The sequence below is a fragment of the Urocitellus parryii genome, chromosome 1 (genome assembly GCF_045843805.1).
Source record: "Urocitellus parryii isolate mUroPar1 chromosome 1, mUroPar1.hap1, whole genome shotgun sequence".
Classification (NCBI taxonomy): Eukaryota; Metazoa; Chordata; class Mammalia; order Rodentia; family Sciuridae; genus Urocitellus; species Urocitellus parryii.
In genome coordinates, this window is record NC_135531.1 from 252021512 (window position 1) to 252041929 (window position 20418).

The 20418-nt window shown below is 35.1% G+C and overlaps 1 protein-coding gene across 1 annotated transcript in view; it reads left to right on the plus strand.

Moving 5' to 3' along the window:
* Nbeal1 (neurobeachin like 1) overlaps positions 1-20418 on the plus strand; it is a 195151-nt gene that overhangs the window by 32338 nt on the left and 142395 nt on the right. Inside the window, exons 7-8 of the mRNA XM_026405354.2 lie at positions 8902-8984; positions 19430-19515. Of these exons, the coding sequence (XP_026261139.2) occupies positions 8902-8984; positions 19430-19515 (169 nt within the window). The remainder of the gene's footprint in view (positions 1-8901; positions 8985-19429; positions 19516-20418) is intronic.

Genomic DNA, 20418 nt, shown 5'->3' on the forward strand with positions numbered 1-20418 from the left:
TCTACATGGCATGACATTTCAAGGTAGGGAGTAAATTCAGATCCCAGCATCAGAATTTATGAGGCACCATTGAGGTTTCAGAGAGGGTTGTTACCTGGTCAGCGGGAGTCAGGATTTATGAGGCACCACTAAGATTTTAGAGAGGGTTGTTATCTGGTCAGGGAAAGTGAGGCTTGGGTGAGTTCAAGGCATGGGCAGGAATTACAAACAAGTTTAGAAATTACAGTAATTTATAATAAAACAGAGATTAACTTTTCATGACTTTGTGACAAGATGGCTCCCAACCTTAAAATGGAATTAGGTTGGGTTCATCAGTGATAGTAGCTTATTATCAATCCAGAGCTCAAAGAATTTTTTAAACTTACATGTTGTTCTTATCTGTGGGCATAGAATAGGAGGAATTGTATCATCACCCTCAGTGAGACCTCTTTTCAAATTTTCTAAAATCTGCTTAAGATATTTCCATTTTCACTGTCAATTTAATCTGACGCCATTTAGAAATAATTCCTACTTCCTGCAACATAGTCACAATTTTGTTTCAAAAATTCAGATTTTCACTGAATTTCAGTGTTTTTTATAGGCATCGTATACCCTCACTTTGAATGTATAACTGAGAGAACATCTGTATAAACTATGTGGCAATATACTTTGTATGTGCTATATAGTAATAAGATTTTATTTTCTTCAAATGGGGTCTTGCTGTGTTGCCCATGCTGGTCTCAAACTCAAGATCCTTCTGCCTTAACCTCCTGAATAACTGGGATTATAAGCATGGTATAATTTATTGAAATAAGAATACATCCTAGTGAGGGGATGAGGAAATGTTGGTTAAAGGACATAAATTTTCATTTAGACAGGAAGAATATGTTTAAGAGATAAGTTTTACAACATAGTGACTCTGTTAAAAACAATGTATTTTAGGGGCTGAGGCTGTAGCTCAGTGGTAGAGCTCTTGTTTAGCATGTGCGAGGCACTGGGTATTATCCTCAGCACTACATAACAACCAATAAGTAAAGGCATTGTGTCCATCTCCAACTAAAAATAAAAGGAAAAAACCCAACCAAAAATACCCCAAATTTTAATACTTGAAAATGGCAAAGACAATAGTATGTTAAGCCAGGCGTCTAGGCATGGTGGTACATACCTGTAACTACAGTGATTTGGGAGGCTGAGGCAGGAGGATCATAAGTTGAAGGCCAGCCTTAGCAATTTTTTGAGCAACTTAGTGACTCCCTATCTCAAAATAAAATGTAAAAAAAGATCTGGGGATGTAGCATATTGGAAAAGTGTCCCTGGGTTTAATTACTATTACCAAATAAAAAAAGTAGTATATGGGGTATTACATATGTTAATTAGCTAGATTTGGCAATTCTGTAGTATATACATATTTCAGAATATCATGTTGTATACAGTAAATAAATATGCATTTATTGTCAATTTATTTTTAAAAAAGAAGATATCGTTTAGTTAAGGCAAGAAGAGAAATAATGGGAACATGTGCTTCAATTATGAAAATACAAGAATCCTCTCTGAGTGTTTCTACATTTACTATACACCTTGAGAGAATTTGTCTATATGAGTTTGGTTCTCCAGAAAAATAGAACCAATACAATGTGTAGGATTTGTGTGTGTGTGTGTGTGTGTGTGTGTGTGTGTGTGTGTGTGAGGGGGCACTGAATTTTTATAAGGAACTGGTCGTGTAATTACAGAATCTGTTAAGTCCAAATCTTCAGTGTAGCTTGGCAGGTGTGAGACCTGTTTTGGTCAGCTTTGTCACTGCTGATTAAAAGATTGACCAGAGCAATTTTTGAGAGGAAAAGTTTATTTGGGGGCTCATGGTTTCAGTCATTTTTTTTTTTTAGTTGTAGATGGACACAATACCTTTATTTTATTTATTTAGTTTTTATGTGGTGTTGAGGATTAAATCCAGTGTGTCACACGTGCTGGGAAAGTGCTCTACCACTGAGCCATAACTCCAGCCTGGTTTCAATTGTAATTTATAGACAGAAGGCTCCATTCTTTGGGGCTCAACAAGAGGCAGGACATCATGATGGAAGAGTCTGGTGGAAGGCAGCATCTCACTTGTTGATCAGGCAGCAGAGAGAGAGAGAGAGACTCTACTTACCAGATACAAAATATATACCCCAAAGGTACACCTGCAATGACCCACTTCCTCCAGCCACACCTCCCCACCTTCAGTCATTGCTCAATTAATCCCATCAGGGGATTATTTCAGTGATTGGTTAAGGCTCCCATAACCCAATCATTTCTCTTCTAAATCTTCTTGCATTGTCTCTCACACATGAGCTTTTGGGGGACACCTCACATCCAAACCATAACAAGACCCAAGAGAACCAGTGGTGGTAGGGTGGCAGGTGGACACGCAGGAGAGCCAAAGATGCAGATTAAGTGCCATGGGAGACTTGGTCTGTTAGAGAATTCCTTGTTGCTCAGGGAAGCTAGTCTTTATTCTATTCACGCTTTCAACATTATGGAAGACAATATGCTTTACCCAGAGCCCACCAATTTACCAGTTATTCTTATCCCAAGACACCTGCCAAGTTAATAAAGTTAGCCATCACATAATCCTTACACTTCTTGACTGTTTATTAATGGGAAGGTACTAATAACCTTCTGAACACTTTCTTTTCTCTTGAATTATGTGCTTTTTTTCCAGAGAGAAGGTCTTTGAATTTCTTTTGTAAAGATTTTGTGTCACTCAGAATATACTAGATTATGATAGTTTAATAAACAAGGGGCACAGAATAATGAAGCTTTATTTATGGTTCATGCTATCTGTCTAGTACTGTGGGTATTCAGGAGGTTCTGCTTACCTTCTTCACTCAAGGTCCCAACCTGACAGAACAGCCAGCTTGTTAGGCTTTGCTATTTTCTACATGAGAGAGACAAGAAAGTGGTACAAGATCTCACATTGATAATTGAATGTTCTTTTTCAGTCATGTCATGTGACACAAAACATTTTCATTCTGAACTCATAAGTCAGAACTAATGACATGTCCCTAACTACCACAACGGGGCAAGAAGTTCAGTTCTATGATGACTAGAAGTGCTGTAGAAATGGAAGTAGTTGCATATAACATCATTACTACCTTTTGCCTCTCCCTGTACGTTGTTTATGTTTCTCTAAAGATGCAAAGAGGTAAATAGCAGTGCTTTGTTTGTAGCCTTGATACTCATTTTGGACTTTGGTTCCCAAAGAATGGGAACCTCTATTTTGACATGCATGCCAGAGATTTCTCAAAGGAAAGCGTATCTCTTCCTCCTACTCTTTATCATGTCTCCATTTTCCACCTTATGCTTATCACCAATGGCAAATCTAAGAGAACATTTTAAGTTTTGAAACAATGACAGAATTTCTTTTTATAGACAGCAAGGCAGGTACAGAAAGGAACATAAAATCAGTCTGAAAATGATAGAGGAGAGTCTTTTAAAGAAATCCTTAAAATAAGAGCAAAATGAATTCAAATATATGAGAAAGAGAAGATTTTTAAAAAGATAGACCTGATAAATTTTTTTAAAGAGAGAGTGAGAGAGGAGAGAGAGAGAGAGAGAGAGAGAGAATTTTTTAATATTTATTTTTTAGTTCTTGGCGGACACAACATCTTTGTTGGTATGTGGTGCTGAGATCGAACCCGGGCCGCACACATGCCAGGCGAGCGCGCTACCGCTTGAGCCACATCCCCAGCCCAGACCAAATTTAAGGAGAGTAAAATTGGTAATTGAAAACAATTGTAGTTTTTGACAGCTACAAACAAGAAGAAAATTTTTAAATAGTATAACATATAGAAAAAGAATTCTACATATTTAAGATGGCAACTGAAAGGGGAATGGAATAGAAGATAAACAGTGGCATTTAATGAGTACATGCAATATATTTGCCAGGAATTATGCTTGAAGCTGTATATTATCTTTAATATTGCATAGAGTCTTGCCAGTGATATAAGAACAACTTCAGAGGTAAATGGTAAAGCAAGGAATTCAGACTTGAGATTCTTTGACTTTGACCGGGAGATTCAAATCATCGACTTAGGAGAAATTGCTCATGGAAAAACCATACACAAGATCTGTAGCAATAACTTACATTTTATTTATATTACTTTTGATTCTGAAGTTAAATGGAAATTTGGAATGTATATATTTTTATGCATTTGTGTGCTTATTGTTTACCCCCAAAACCGGATAGAACATATTTAATTAAAATCAGCATAATTCCAATCATGATCATTTAAATTTTTATGAACTTTCTTGTTTGATGAAACAAATGGATGCTCTTCATACCACATGTAAGTTAGGTTAGTTTTTAAATTATTTTTTTAGTTGTAGATGGACACAATACCTTTATTTTGTTTATTTTTATTTGGAGCTGGGAGTGAAAAAGCCAGTGTCTCCCACTTGGCTAGCACCCTACTGCTGAGCCATAGCTCCAGCACCCCTTGTAATCCAGTTTTATTGGTCTGTTAGTTCAGGTTTGTTTTGTTTTGTTTTTGTTTTTTTTTTTGTTCGCAGAATCCCACAGAATAATTTCCTCAAGTGGAAATAAAATAAGTCTATTGGAAAGAAATCTTCCCTCAAAGTGACTTGTTCATTCATTCTGACATGTATTTAAACATGTATTTATTAAGTTCTTACTCTGTTCTCAGTGCAAGTTTAGTAGGACTCATTGCCTTCCTATAGAAAAATAACATGTATCCCCTGGGGTTCCTATTTGCCAAAGCTGGGGCAATATTTGCACAAAATAATTACAGAATTGAATTACTGTAGTAATTCTTGAATTCAAGAGTTCATATCAGTGGTAGCTAAGGAAGATGTGAAAGCTATTGTATATAGTATAATACCTAGTGCCAATTAGTAAATGTGCAGAGGATGCTGGAGTTGTAAAAATTTATCATTTTGATTTGCACATTATAGTAAAGAATGGATAAGGCAATCTTGCCTTATTAATTATTAATGGAGAATAAATACAGGGGAAAGTTTTGATTAGAGTATGAGGTACCTGTGCGAGGTAACCAGCACCCCAGCAGAGCAGATTCCTGCTAGAAGGTGTGAGCCTCCTGGGGGCGGGGGAGTCAGAAATAATCAGTAAGAAATGAAGACAAAGCCAGATATTAGATTTAAAAGGGGAGCACCTGATGGGTGTCACAGCCCTGATAGGAACTGGAACTGAACAACTGAAAAAGCCCCAATTCTTATTTAAGGGGAAGTACATCAAAGGCAGGGATAAGGTTTCAGGGTGGGAGGGATCTTGTTTCTTGGTGTATCTGGGATCTTGCAATAAACCGGTTGTTTGGTGCTCCATAGGTTATGCCCATATCCCGAGGGTTGTGTTTGATCCTAAGGCTGTGAGCTGAGGCAGGGCACCAACTTGATCTGGGGTTTCAAACTGGGGAATTTCACCCAGGATTTCCCAGAAAAGCAGCTTCCCTGCTCTGTGTTTGCTCAAAACAAACCCGTAATTCATATATGGGTTCCAACAGAGCATGATATTTGCATGATTTAAAAATATCTTCCCACAGATTATTGCATATAAATAATTTAGTAATAATTTTGGACAGTACTGGACCAAATAATCCAGTTGAGTGGGTGACTAAAAAACATTATTATTATGTGATATCCTAAGAAAGACACGTGATTGCTTTTGTGATATTCTATCTAAACATAATCTGAAATCATTTGTGAGGAAACACCAAGCAAATCCTAAAGATTTGTATTCTAATTCTAATTTTTTAAAAAAGGGATGGGGATAGCAGCAGTGTACAAAAAGAGATTGTAGGAGTATTTCAGATTAAAGGAGGCTAAAGAGACACTAAGTGCAATACCTGACCCTGGAAAGAAAGCTGTCCTGGAAGGAGGGTAATATTACAGAGGATGTTCTTAAGTGATTTGACAAAACTGGAATGTCGAGGTAGATTAAAGTATTTTATCAATGTTAATTTTTTTGCTCTTCTGTGGTGTTATATAAAACCCTATTCTTTTTTAATATTTAATTTTTAGTTTTAAGTAGACACGATATCTTTATTTTCCATTTGTGTGGTGCTGAGGATTGAACTCAGTGCCTCAAGCATGCTAGGCAAGTGCTCTACCACTAAGCCACAACCCCAGCCCCTAAAACCCTATTCTTAGTAAATATTCATGATAGTATGAAGGGGTGACCATTGACATATGTGAATTCTTTTTAAATATTTGGAAAAATATTAAGAGTAAATATGTGTTTATATTAATTCATGTATATATGAGGAGAAAGTATGTAAATGATGAAGATTTAGGATAAAATGTTAACAATGAACTTAGGTAAACTGTATTTGCTGTTCTTTATACTATTCTTATTGTTGTTGCTTTTGTAGGAACTTGGACATATGTCCAAATAAAAAGTTAAAAAGAGAAATGATTGAGTCCTATACATGGTGAGAGAGCAAAAAAGAAGCATAACCTACCTAACCAGGGGAAACAGCTTATAAAAACTGAGATGCAAACAAATATTTTGCAGCCTTCTCAGAAACTAATTGATATATGTTTTAATCTGCCAGGTGCTAAGTGCTTGGCTCAAATAGCAAATAAAAGTGGGGCCATCAAGTATGCTATGTTTTAAAAATGCTATAAGACTAAAGTTCCTTTTTAGTTCTTTAACCAGTTGAAAACATGCAGTGCAAACAACAGGCTTTAATTTTTGTGTTCTAATATAATAGTTCTCACCTTTTCCTTATGTTAGCTTATTAAATATTTTATGACAAATATGGAAGTTGTTTATGTTCTTATGTTACATCTAATACAGGGATTTGAGAATTCATCTTTGATAATCAAATTATAAAAGTTATGTTAATCAGGTGAGAATGTTTATTGTTTGTAGCACAGATTGTTTGGATAGGATATAACCAGTCTAATCATTAATACCACAATTTATATAAAATACAGAATGGAGATAATCTCATGGACAAATCTAACTGAAAGTTAAATCAGATTTCATCTTTTTAAGTTAATTTTCTGCCATACAACTGAAATTTTTGACACTCCAGTAAATTTTGTATTTTTAGAAAGACATACAAAGTCTTTGATAAAGATCTTAAAAAGAAGAGCTAATAATGTTCTAAGATGTCATGTTTGAAATTAAATATAGGAGGTATGATCATTTTTATGACTTTCACACATTGGAAATAGGCTTAGATTTGGAAAGTAGTGCAGTAGAAAATAATGTCTGAGGTGATTTCTAGTGAATCTAGACGTTAGATCTGGATCTTAGGATTCTTTATTCTGCTATCAGTGAGTTCTGCTGTACCTGTTCTATTTGGTTTATTCTGTGGTCAATTAGTTTTTCTTCCTTGTTTTGAATTATAAAGAAAGTAATTTCAATACTTTAATTATGGTCATTAAGAAGAAGGTATCTTAAACTAGTGTATATCTTGTTTAGATGTACAGAATTTCTTAGTAGCTATACTTCAGGTATTTTCACTTACATTGGCTTTACCTAATAATGCTATGTGTTTTTTTTCAGGGAAGGAAATGAAATGCCTGTAATTTTTAAAAAATTTCACCAATTCATTATTGAATGTATCATAACAATAGCATTTATACTCTAATCTCTATACGATCATGCCCATCTAATAGGTTCATTTTGCATTGAATTTAAATGAATTTTCTGAGTAAAAGCACACGGAGGGGGCTGGGGCTGGGGCTCAGTAGTAGCTCACTTGCCTGGCATGTGTGAGGCACTGGGTTCGATTCTCAGCACCCCCCAAAAAATAAATAAATAAAGGCCTATCAGCAACTAAAAAAAAAGCACATGGAGGGTTGGGGTTGTGGCTCAGTGGTAGAGTGCTTACCTTGCATGTGTGGGAAACTGGGTTCGATCCTCAGCTCCACATAAATAAAATAAAGGTATTGAGCCCAGGTACAACTAAAAATTTTAAAAAAGCACATGGAATTTGTATTGGCCTTTCCAAAGTGTGTAGAAAACATCCATCAAAACTATTGGAATTTGTCAGCAGGGTCCTTGGTGTAGTACACACTGTAATCCCAGCTAGTCACAAGGCTAAGGTAGGAGGATCACAAGTTCACAAGTTCAAGGTGAGCCTAGGCAATGTGATGAGACCCTGTCTCAATTTAAAAAGGGCCTGAGGAAGTAGCTTGGTGGTAGAATGCTCCCCTCAAATGCCAAAACCCTGGGTTAGAGCCCTAGTACTGTCAAAAAAAAAGCTACTGGAAATTGAAAACAAACCCAGCTCATATTGGATCCATGTCCTTAAAGTGAAAGAAGCTAATAATCTGGACCCACTGTGTTCAGATAAAATCACAGAAAGTGGCAGAGTAACCTCTTTTTTCTGGAATTTCAGTTGTATTATAATAGGCCACTTAGACTTACCTGTTAATTTAGTAGTATTGTGAACTGATTCTTTTGTAAATTGGAAAATTTAAGGGCTAGTTCGTTTTTCAGTCTCCAGTTAGTGGAAACAACCTGGCTGCATGATGCATAATTTTTTTTTTTTTTTTAACTGAGGATTGAACGCAGGGCCTCACTCTTGTTAGGCAAACACTCTACCCCTGAGCTGTGTTCAAACCCTTTTTATTTTATTTTCAGATAGAATCTGGATAAATTGTCCAGGCTCACCTTGAACTTAAATAGTCCTTTTGTCTCAGTCTCCTGACTAGGTAGGATTATAGGTGTGCAGGTGTGCACCTCCATTCCCAGCATTATGTATAATTTAAAAGAAGAAGTCCTTTAGCAGTATTTAAATTACTGATTTTTTTTCAAGATTATGCTGGTTCTGAAAGATGTTCAATATACAAATGAAAGAAAAATATTAAATTTGTTTTATAGCTGCTTTTGTAATTGTGTCTTCTCTACGTGTCCATGTTAACAATTTTTTATTAACTTCTTTTTAATAATAGACGAATCCTTAGTTCTGTGGAAAAGAACAGACAGAAATATAAGCCAGCTTCTCTCACAGTGGAGTTTATTCCTTTCTTTTATCGTAAGTAGCATTTTTAATTCCTTTTATTTTTATCTTACTCGTAATTTTATCTTACTCTTTATTCTACTCTTAATTCAGACCTTAATTCAGCTTTATGAATTTATAAGATGGAGGTTGTTTGAGAACATGTCACTGGAGTAGTTGATTTGTTTGGCCGAGATTGTTGTTTTTCATTTTAATTATTCTGTTCTTTTGAGAAGAACTGATTTTTTTTTTTAAAGAGAGAGTGAGAGACAGAGAGAGAGAAGGAGTGAGAGAGAATTTTTTAATATTTATTTTTTAGTTTTCGGCGGGCACAACATCTTTGTATGTGGTGCTGAGGATTGAACCTGGGCCGCACGCATGCCAGGCGAGCGTGCTACAGCTTGAGCCACATCCCCAGCCCCAGAAGAACTGATTTTTATTCTTTCTTGATGATTTGAATATTTTAATGATTATAGTATATTTTAGAACTTCAAGATATTTATTTATTTATAATTATTTTTTGCATGGTATTGAGGATCTAACCCAGGGCCTTGTACTTATGAGACAGTTGCTCTACCACTTAGCTACATCCCCCAATCCACCCCTCCCCCCAATTTTTTAAAAAAAATTGAGACAGAATCTTACAAAGTTGTCCAAACCAACGGTGATTATGCCACCTCTCAAGAATACAGAAAAATTTGCATAACAGGAAAAAACCACTCTGTTTCTAGGGTGTATTGCCTCCTCAAATTTGTCAGAACTTAACATTTTGCCATATTTGCTTTAGTTTTCCTTTTTTTTTTTCCTTCTGTGAAGTAAGACAGAAATAGTTCATTTTTTGCTTAATGATGATAATTGCAGTGCTACTCTTTGTGACCACCAGTAGTGACATTGGTGTTAGCTAGGTAATGAAACTCAAGTATTCATAATGAGCCACACCCAGAACTGGCCTCCTTTAGAAGATACAGGACCAGAAAGTCAGCATGCCAGTGAAATAGTATAAGGTGTTTTTATTCAGCAGCAGTCCAAGGGCCATTCTTTGGTCTTTCAAATGAAATTATGGGACCAAATTGATGGCTCTGGGAGCCACCCTGCTTTATAGGAAGCACAGTATCCTATAACAGCCTTTATATCCTGCATGTATAGGTTGTGCACATATTTTGTTAATTTATCCCAAGGTATTTATGTACTTTGGGTTTGTAAATAATTTTTAATGTATTTTCCAATTGTTTGTTAAAAAATATAAATATATATGTGTGTATATATATATATATACACATACATACATACATATATATATGGTTTATTTTTGTCTAATTATATTGTGCCCTGTGACTTTGCTAAATAAATTCACCAATAAATTTATAGTAATTCTTATGTTATTTCTTAGCGTTGTATATGTATACAGTCCTGTTGTATGCAAAACAGTTTTTTTTTCTTACTAAACTATATGCCTTTTTATACTGGTGAAGTGGTAAAAGGAGACTTTTTTTCTTGTTTCTATAAGTACAGGGGAAAAAAATCATGATGTTAGCTGTTAAGTATATTAGTTATTAAGTAGGATGTTAGCTACTGAATTTTTAATTGATGCCTTTCATTAATTAGAGTAAATCTTATTTTGAATAGATGTTGACTTTTTCCACATATTTTCACTGCATCTGTTTGAGGTGGTTTTTATATTTTTGAGTGTGTGTTGCCTTTTTTTTTTCCCCCACTTCTGTCTGTTAGTTGTTGAGATTGATTTTTCAATGTTAAACTAACATTGCATTTATGTGCTAAACCACCTTTGGTCATGATTATACAATAGTATTATCCTTTTTATGTAATACTTCATTTGACTTGCTAATGTTTTAAAGATTTTTGTTTCTACGTTCAAGTGACATGCAGATTTTTAGGGCTTTTTTCTTTGTTATATCTTGTGTAATTTTTGTATCAAGGTGATTGTCCTAGTCTGCTCTAGCTGCCATACCAAAATACTATAGACTAAGTGACTTTAAATATCAGAAATTTATTTCCTCACAGTTCTGGAGACTGGAAAGTCAAAGGTCAACAGTCCAGCAAGATTTGATTTTTGGTGAGATCTCTTTGTGGCTTGTAGATTATCTCCTGCTTGCTACCTTATATGTTGGAAAGAAACACTGATGTTTTTTCTTCTAACAAGGACAGTTCTCTTAGATCAAGGCTTTACCTTTACAATCTCATTTAACCTTGGGCATATCCTCAAAGGTCCTAATCAACTGAGGACAGAAGTAGAGCTTCAGCTTATAAAGCTAGGTATGTGTGGGGGGGCACAGTTCAGTTTATAATATTCCACCTCTGATCCCCCAAACTTATGTGTTTATCATATGCAGAATACATTTATTCTACCCAATAGCCTAATGTCTTGGCCCTGAAGAGCATCTTTGCACCTTGACTGTCTATAAGGGCACCACCCACATGGTTGAGGGCAGCCCTGCCCCTAAGGTACTAGGTGGGGTCCTGCTGATCTACTAAAACCTGAGAAATGTAGGAGGAAGAAACACCATTGCCCTCTGGGTCTGAGAAGGAGTGGCAGCTCTCATCTCTAAATTGCCTTCCTTTTCCTTGAAGAGCAGCGTGTCATCACTGAATAGCTGTATTTTGTGGTCCTGTAGAATTCAAGAAGTCTTGTAGTATACCTTCATTCCTTCCCATTTTCTCTGTTTCCTTTATTTAAAAATGGTAATATCTTTGCTGGTATTCCTGGCCTCAGCTGAGATGGCTAAGGCAGTTCAGGAGTTATACCTCAACATATCAAATGATTGTTCAGTCACACTTTAGCATTTTTTTCAGTACAGGCTTTCTCAGTTTTTACAATGTGGATAGGATGAGAATTTTCAAAATCTTTAAGTTCTTGTTCTTTTTTTGCATATTTTTTTCTGTTTTACAGGAAAAATCAAGCTGCTCTTCCAACTTTGATTAGAAATCACCTCATCTAAATATCCCATTTGTCACTTGAAGTTTTTAGCTTTTACACAACTCTATGACACAGTCTGGTGTCAACAAAGTGTAGTGTCGACTTCAGCCAAGTTCCTTGTCACTTTAAACAAATATTGCCTTTCTCTAGATTTCAATAATTTGTTCTTTATTTTCATCTGAGACCTCACCAGAATAATTGCCCTTATGATTCATAGTTCTAGCACCCCAGAACTCTTTTAACCTCTACCCTAGCTGCTTCCACATTTTTAGGTATTTGTTACAGTAACACTTCCCTTCTTGGTAGCAAAATTTGTCTTACTGTGCTCAAGTTGATATAGCAAAGCGCCACAGATGGATGTCTTAAGCAGTAATTCTGGCCTTATTAAGTGACTCTAGCAGTGTTTTCTTTCCCTCTCTTTTTTTGTGAGAATTGGTTTGAAATTGTTATTATGGTTTCCTTAGTATTATTTGGCAAAGCCATTTCAGCCTAGAATTTACTTTGTGAGAAGGTTTTAAATTCTGGAGTCAATTTTTATACTAAATAGGGAATTATTCAGATTTCTTCTTCTGTTAGGTTTTGAAATTCATGTCTTTAAAAATTTGTGTTTTTCATTTGTGTTGTTGAATGAATTGGTATAATGTTTTTTATAACACTTTTTTATGATCTTTTCAAAGTCCAGGGAATCTGGTTTGTTGCCCCCTCTTTTGTTCCTGATATCGGAAATTTATATTTTCTCTGTTTTTCTAGATCAGTCTAGCTAGAGGTTTTAAAGTTATATTCATCTTTTCACTGAAGCAGGTTTTCATTTCATTGTGATTTTTGTTTGATGACTTATTTTCAGTAATTAGCCCTACTTCTGTTATTACTTCCCTTTTACTTAAAAGTTTAACTTGCGCTTCTTTTTCTGACTTCTTCCAATAGAAAATTTGATCTTTAATTAAACCTTTTTGTTAGAACTTCTTTTTAAATATGCACATCTTGAGGTATAAATTGTTTTGTGAAGCATTGCTTTAACTGTACCTCACAGAATTTGCTGTACTCAGTTTAATTTTCATTTAAAACACTTGCCAATTTTTTATTTTTTTAAACAATAGTTATTAAGAAATTGGTTGTTGGGCTGGGGCTGGGGCTCAGTAGTGGAGTGTTCACTTGGCATGCATGAGGCACTGGGTTTGATCCTCAGCACCACAGAAAAATAAAATAAAGGTATTGTGTCCACCACCTAACTAAAATGTGTATATATATATTTACATATATGTGTGTATATATATATATTATTTACATATATGTGTGTATGTATGTATATATATATATATATAAATATAAATATATATATATATATGTAAATAAAAGAAATTGGTTGTTGACATCATTAGCAGTTAGCAAAATGCAATTCAAAACTACACTGAGATTTCATCTTACACCAGTTAGAATGGCAGTCATAAAAAATACAGACAATAGCCAGACATGGTGATGCAACTCAGGAGGCTGAGGCAGGAGGATCACAAGTGCAAGGTCAGTCTCAACAACTTAGTGAGACCCTGTCTCAAAACAAAAAATAAAAAGGACTTGGGATGTGGCTAAATGGTTAAGCACCCCTGGGTTCAATCCCCAGTACCAAAACGATAATAACAACAACAACAATAATAATAAATGCTAGAGGATGTGGAGGAAAAGGAACACTTTTATACTGTTGGTGGGACTATAAAATAGTACAACCACTATGGAAATCAGTATGGAGGTCCCTCAAAACACTGGGCATGAAACAACTAAGACCCAGCAATACTGCTCCTTTGTATTTTTTTTTTTTTTTTTGCTCCTTTGTATTTAACCTGAGGAATGAAAGTCACCATACTACAGTGATAAATATATACCCATGTTTATAACAGCCAAACTATGGAACCAGTCTATGTGTCCATCAGCAGATGGATGAATAAAGAAAATGTAGTATATGTACACAAAGGAGTTTTATTCAGTCATAAAGAAAAATGAAATTATGTCATTTTCAGGAAAATGGATGGAATTAGAGATGATTATGTTAAGTGAAATAATTCAAACTCAAAAGGTCAAGGATTGTATGTTTTTTTCTCATGTGGAAGCTAGAAAGGAACAAGGAAAAGAGTTGGGGATGGATCTCATGAAAATCAAAGGGAGTATAGGAAAGGGATCAAGAGGTGAGAGGTGGGGGAGGAGGGGGAAATGCTGTGGAGTGATATTGGCCAAATTATATTGTTATATTGTGTGCATGTATGAATATGTAAAACAAATCCCATCATTATGTGCAATCATAATGTACCACTATAAAATGTGGGGAAAAAAAAGAAATGTGTTGTTGGGGGAATTGGAGAGATGTTGTTCAGGGGATTCAAAATTCATTTAGACTAGAAGAAAGATTCAACAGCTGTATTATGTACAGTATTGACTGTAGTTGATCATAAGGTGTTGTATACTTGAATATTACTAAGAAAGTAGCAGTTTTTTTTTAGTTAAAAAATTTTTAAAAATATATTTATTTCATTTTTATGTGGTGCTAAGGATTGAACCTAGTGCCTCACATGTGCTAGGTGAGCACTCTACCACTGAGCCACAACCCCAGCCTCTTAAAAGTTTTTTGTAATTATAGATGGACAGAATGCCTTTATTTTTAATTTTTTAAAATATTTTTGTTTTTAGTTGTTGATGGGCCTTTATTTTTTATTTGTTTATATGTGGTGCTGAGGATTGAACTTGGTGCCTCACACATGCTAGGCAAGTGCTCTACCACTGAGCCACAACCCCAGCCCCCAGAATGCCTTTATTTTATTTATTTTTATGTGGTGCTGAGGGTCAAACCCAGTGCCTCATGCATGCTAGGCAAGTGCTCTGCCTTTGAGCTATAGCCCCAGCCCAAGAGTAGCAATTTTTAAGTGTTCTCGTTACACAAAAACAAGGTTATGCCTGTGTAAATTAGCTTGATTTAGCCATTCCACAACATATTTCAATACATCATTTTGTATTCCATTTGTATACGATTTGTATTTGTTGAACAATTTAATTTTAGAATAAGAGGAATGTGTTAATTGGCAAATGTTTGGGGATTCTTTAGTTCCTTCTTTTGTTCTTTGAAGTACTGGGGATTGAATCCAGGAACATTCTACCCTTGAGTCACAACCTCAGCCCTTTTTTATTTTGAGACAAGGTCTTACTAAGTTGCCCAGGCTAGCCTCAAACTTGTGATCTTCCTGCCTCAGCCTCCTCAGTCACTGGGATTGCAGGTGTCGCTCAGATTCTTTTTTTGATTTATAGTGAAAAAACATAGTCATGTGCCACTTAATGATGGGTTTGTTCTATGAAATGCATCATTAGATGATTTTATCATTTTGCCAACATCTTAAGAGTGTACATAAATGCAGTCAGTAGACATGACAAACACATGAGGCTGCTGCCTATGAAACATGGCTTGCTGATTTACAATAAACTTTTTTTTTAATAAGTAGAAGAATATTGTAAAATAAAGATTAAAATTATAGTTTAATAATACAGGGCCAGTAATATGGTCATTTATTATCATTTATTATGGTCAATTATGTACTGCATATAATTGTGTGGGCAATACTTTTATACAACTGGCACCGCTATGTTTGTTTACATTAGCCTCACCACAAACATTTGAGTAATGATAAGACAGCTACAATTTGATCTGGTGATAGGAATTTTCCAGCTTTATTGTAATCTTATGGCACCATCATTGTATACTCAGTGTGTCATTGATCAACATGGTTTTATGTGGTACATAATTGTTTTGAATTGGCTAGTTGGACACAGGTGACTTCATTTTTTTTGACAGCATCATAGTCAGGAGTCAGTAGAACATATGTCTTTTTCTTTCCATCAGGCCTGATTAGGGTGTTGGCTTTGGCCATTTTGATGTTGTAGAGCATATTCACTGTTTATCTGGTGCTTGTTGATGTTGTTATCCACAAAGAACACAAGTATATTATTGTCTCCTTTGTCCAGTTAGTTAGGAGGATATTGATGAAGGCATAATAGTCAAGATTGTTTCTTCTGGGGGCATTCTTCCAAGGATAATTGGGCTATCTTTGGGCTACATTGGCTTCTGATACCAAAAGTAGGTGACATGGATATTCTTTTTTTTTGTTGTTCAATTTTTTATCTTTTTAGGTGTCAATGGATCTTTTATTTTATTGATTTATATGTGATGCTGAGGATCAAACCCATGGCCTCACACATGCCAGGCAAGCTCTGTACCACTGAGCCACAGCTCCAGCCCAGATATATTTTTGTGTGTGATTATAGACCTTTTAGCACCTCTTCCTTGTCCTTTGGTTAGCTCTGATTTTAGGAGGAATTAAGATTTTCTTCACTTGTGCTATCTTCATGAAAAAGGTCTCTAGATATTTTTATTTCATTACTTTATAATTCTATTATGGTAAGAGAACATTAGGCTTTATTTTCATGGCCTATTTTTTATAATGAAATATTCCTTTCTACCTATGGTATTACTCCTTGTGTGTATTGTTAGATAGTAATATAGCCACCCCAGCAGTGTTGTGATTCAGATTGTATGGTATATCATTTTTGCATTATTTATATCTGTTACCTCTCTTGTATGTTCATTGTGGCTGATAGGAACTCTGTCATTCTCTAGTTCTGTATTAAATCAGAAAAATTATTCAGTCTACAGCTTCTCTGTAGTTGTTTGCTTGTCTTGTGGAATTTCACATTATCATGTGAGGATTAATATTTTGATACAAAACAAGTCCTATGCATATTTTTGGATTACTTTGTGTGGCTTCCTCCATTTAATACCCTGCTTTACAAATTCCAGTTGTGTAGACCTACCAATTGTTGACATCTGTCTCCAAAACTCAGAAAATAGTCATGTTCTTTTTGGGTTCCCCCTTTCTGTGTAATACCCCAGAAAGTGTCTTTGAACAGAAATCTCAGGTGATTCTTGGGCTTGTTTGTTTTCCTTCTTTTGTGTATCATAGTTCTCTGTCTTTCTGGAACGTATTTTGTCCTTTTTTCTAGTTTTTTGTTTTCTTGTTTTAAAATTTTGTTTGTTTAAGCAGGAAGTCTTGTGTAGTGCTGATTATTCTGACATAGCTGAAATGACTTAATTTTTAAGTCACAAATTTCTATCGATACATTTTACCTCAAAGCTTTCTTTTTGGTAGTGTTGTGTATAAAATTGAAAGTAATTCTGTCATGATCTTTTCTAAGTGTGCAGTGATGTATGCAAAACAATATTCATTACAAAATTATCAAGAAAGGGGTGTAGTGTAATACTTTATCAGTACAAATGGTTAAGTAAGTGTACATCATTATAGTGTTATGTGTTTTATGATCAAAAATGAATAAGGTAGATTTACCTGTTAAGATGTAGTAATTCGGGGCTGGGGTTGTATGTAGCTCAATGGTAGAGCACTTGCCTAGCATGTGTGAGGCCCTGGGTCTGATCCTCAGCACCACATAAAGATAAATACATAAAATAAAGGTATTGTATCCCTCTACAACCAGAGAGAGAGAGAGAGAGAGAGAGAGAGAGAGAGAGAGAGAGAGAGAGAGGGGGAGAGGGAGAGGGAGAGGGAGAGGGAGGGAGGGGCGGGAGGGGGAGGGAAGAGGAGGGGGAGGGAGGAAGGTGTGTGTAAAATTGTTACGCATTTGTAAAAAACATAAAGCATGCTACAAGGCTCCATATCTGTGAATTTCACATCTTTAGATTGAACCACGGTTTAAAAATAATCAGAAAAAATTTGCATCTATACAGAACATGTACAGATATTTTTCTTATCATTCCCAAAGAATACAACATAATGGGCTAGGGTTGTAGCTCAGTGGTAGAGCGCTTATCTAGCAAGTGTGAGGCACTGGGTTTGATCCTCAGTGACACATAGAAATAAATTAATTATTTAAATAAAGGTATTGTAGCTATCTACAACTAAAAAAAAAATGTAAAAAAGAATATAGGGCTGGCAGAGCGCATGCCTAGCATGTGTAAGGCACTGTGTTTGATCCTTAGCATTACAAAAAAAATGAATAAATAAAAAATACAACATTAAGAACTATTTTTTCTTTCTTTTTTTTTTTTTTAGGGGCTGGGGATGTGGCTCAAGTGGTAGCGTGCTCGCCTGGCATGCGTGCGGCCCGGGTTCGATCCTCAGCACCACATACAAAACAAAGATGTTGTGTCCGCCGATAACCAAAAAATAAATATTAAAATTCTCTCTCTCTCTCTCTCTCTCTCTCTCTCTCTCTCTCTCTCTCTCTCCCTCCCACTCTCTCTTTAAAAAAAAAGAACTATTTTTTAAAAATTCTTTTAGTTGTAGATGGACACAATATCTTTATTTTTATTTGTTTATTTTTATGTGGTACTGGGGATCGAACCCAGGGTCTCACGCATGCAAGGCAAGCACTCTACCACTGAGCTACAACCCCAGCCCAACATTAAGAACTATTTATATGACATTCATTTACATTGTATTATAAATAATCTAGAGATCACAAAAGTATACAGGAGGATGTGCATAGGTTATATACTATTTTATATACAGGACTTGAACATCCTTGGATTTTGGTATTCTGGACAAATCACCCCCAATATTGAGGGAAGACTGTATATACTTTCTTCTTTTCTCTTTCTCCTTCCTCCCTCCCTCCCTCCTTCCCTCCTTCCCTCCCTCCCTTCCTTCCTTTCTTCCTTTTTCTATCCTTCTTTTTTATTATTGAACTCGGGGTGCTTTACCGTGGAGCTACATCGCTATCCCTTTTTATTTTTTATTTTGAGACAGTCTCACTGTGTTGTTCAGGAGACTGTCTCAAAATAAACTTGGGCTTAAACTTGAGAGCCTCCTTCCTCAGCCTTAGCTAGGATTATATAGGTGTGCACCATTATGCCCAGTACTTTTTCTTTTTTTTAAAGGTGGGAAGAGGTCAGAGGGAGACATATTTTTCCTTGTCAGAATTTTTATGCTGTTTTAGTTTTTTCTGTCACCTGTATTTGTAATATTTTAAAAATAATAAAATAATGTATGACGTTAAAAGAAAAGTTACTATTGGTACTAGAATTTTAGAATACTGGCCTTGGAATGGACCCCAGAAATGTTTTATTTAACTCTTTCATTGTATAATTGACTAATTAAAGTGACTTAGACTAATAAGAGAAAGGAGTAGTCGTAAAAAACGTCTTAATTTTATGTTAGGATTGGGTTAATGTCTAACTCTGGTACTTAGTAGCCATGTTACTTCAGGCAAGATATTAACTTCTCAACTTCTGTTTGCTCATGTATAAAGGGGGCAAGATATCTTTATAGGGAATATTGTGGGAATAAAATGAGATATCATACATACAATACCTAAAATGCTATCTGAACAATGGTTTCTGTTTTCCTTTCCTATTGCAAAATGCTTTTCAGTCTTAACATTTGATACTATTTAGACTTTTCACAAATAGCTCTTCATGTTTTAATTTCCCACATTCTTTAGAGAAGAATCATGTTGTGAAAGAAAAATTTTACTTATTTGTTTATTTGTGTATTCACAGAATGTTTTCAGGAAAGTGAACATCTCAAGGAAAGTCTTAAGTGTTGCTTATTGCATCTCTTTGGAGCCATTGTAGCCGGTGGGCAGGTGAGGACAGTGTTGAAAGTTAATATATAAATAATAGTTAACAATGCAAAAAGCTTTCCATGGATTGTTTAATGTATTCTTTATCTTTTTATGACTTCATGAATACAAATATTTTTGAGTTTATATCTTGTTTAAAGCTAAACTTATTTCTTTTGTTTATTATCTTCCAAAAAAACCTAAATAATAATATTAGCACTAACAATAAAATTACTAGGTAAATAAACAAATTTAACAGTTTTTGGTATTGTAAGTTCATATTTGTGTTGCCTTTCAGTGACTAGTTCTTTTTTTTTTTTTTTTTTAAAGAGAGAGTGACAGAGGAGAGAGAGAGAGAGAGAATCTTTAATATTTATTTATTTATTTTTTTAGTTCTCGGCGGACACAACATCTTTGTTGGTATGTGGTGCTGAGGATCGAACCCGGGCCGCACGCATGCCAGGCAAGCGTGCTACCGCCTGAGCCACATCCCCAGCCCAGTGACTAGTTCTTACCATAGAGTATAGAGGATGTTAGTCCTATTAGTCAATTTGATGAAATCAAATTCTAGCAGTTTGGTTTCCAAAGAAAGAATTTTTAAATTTATAATTATTAAATGCATGCATACACTTTTTAGTCATGTTTCAACAAGCCCAACTTGTTTTTTATTACTTTAAAAAAATTCTAGTAATGTTTCTTTTCTTTTTTATATTTGTTAGTTGTAGATGGACATAATACCTTTATTTTTTTATTTTATGTGGTGATGAGAATTGAACAGAGTGCTTCAAACATGTGAGGTGAGCACTCTACAATCACAGCCCCAGCCCTAGTAATTTTTCTTTTCTAAGTTAAGCATTTTAAAAGCTATCTATCTCTGCTAAATTTTTAGCATAACTACTAATTGACAACAGGATTATAATTCAGAAA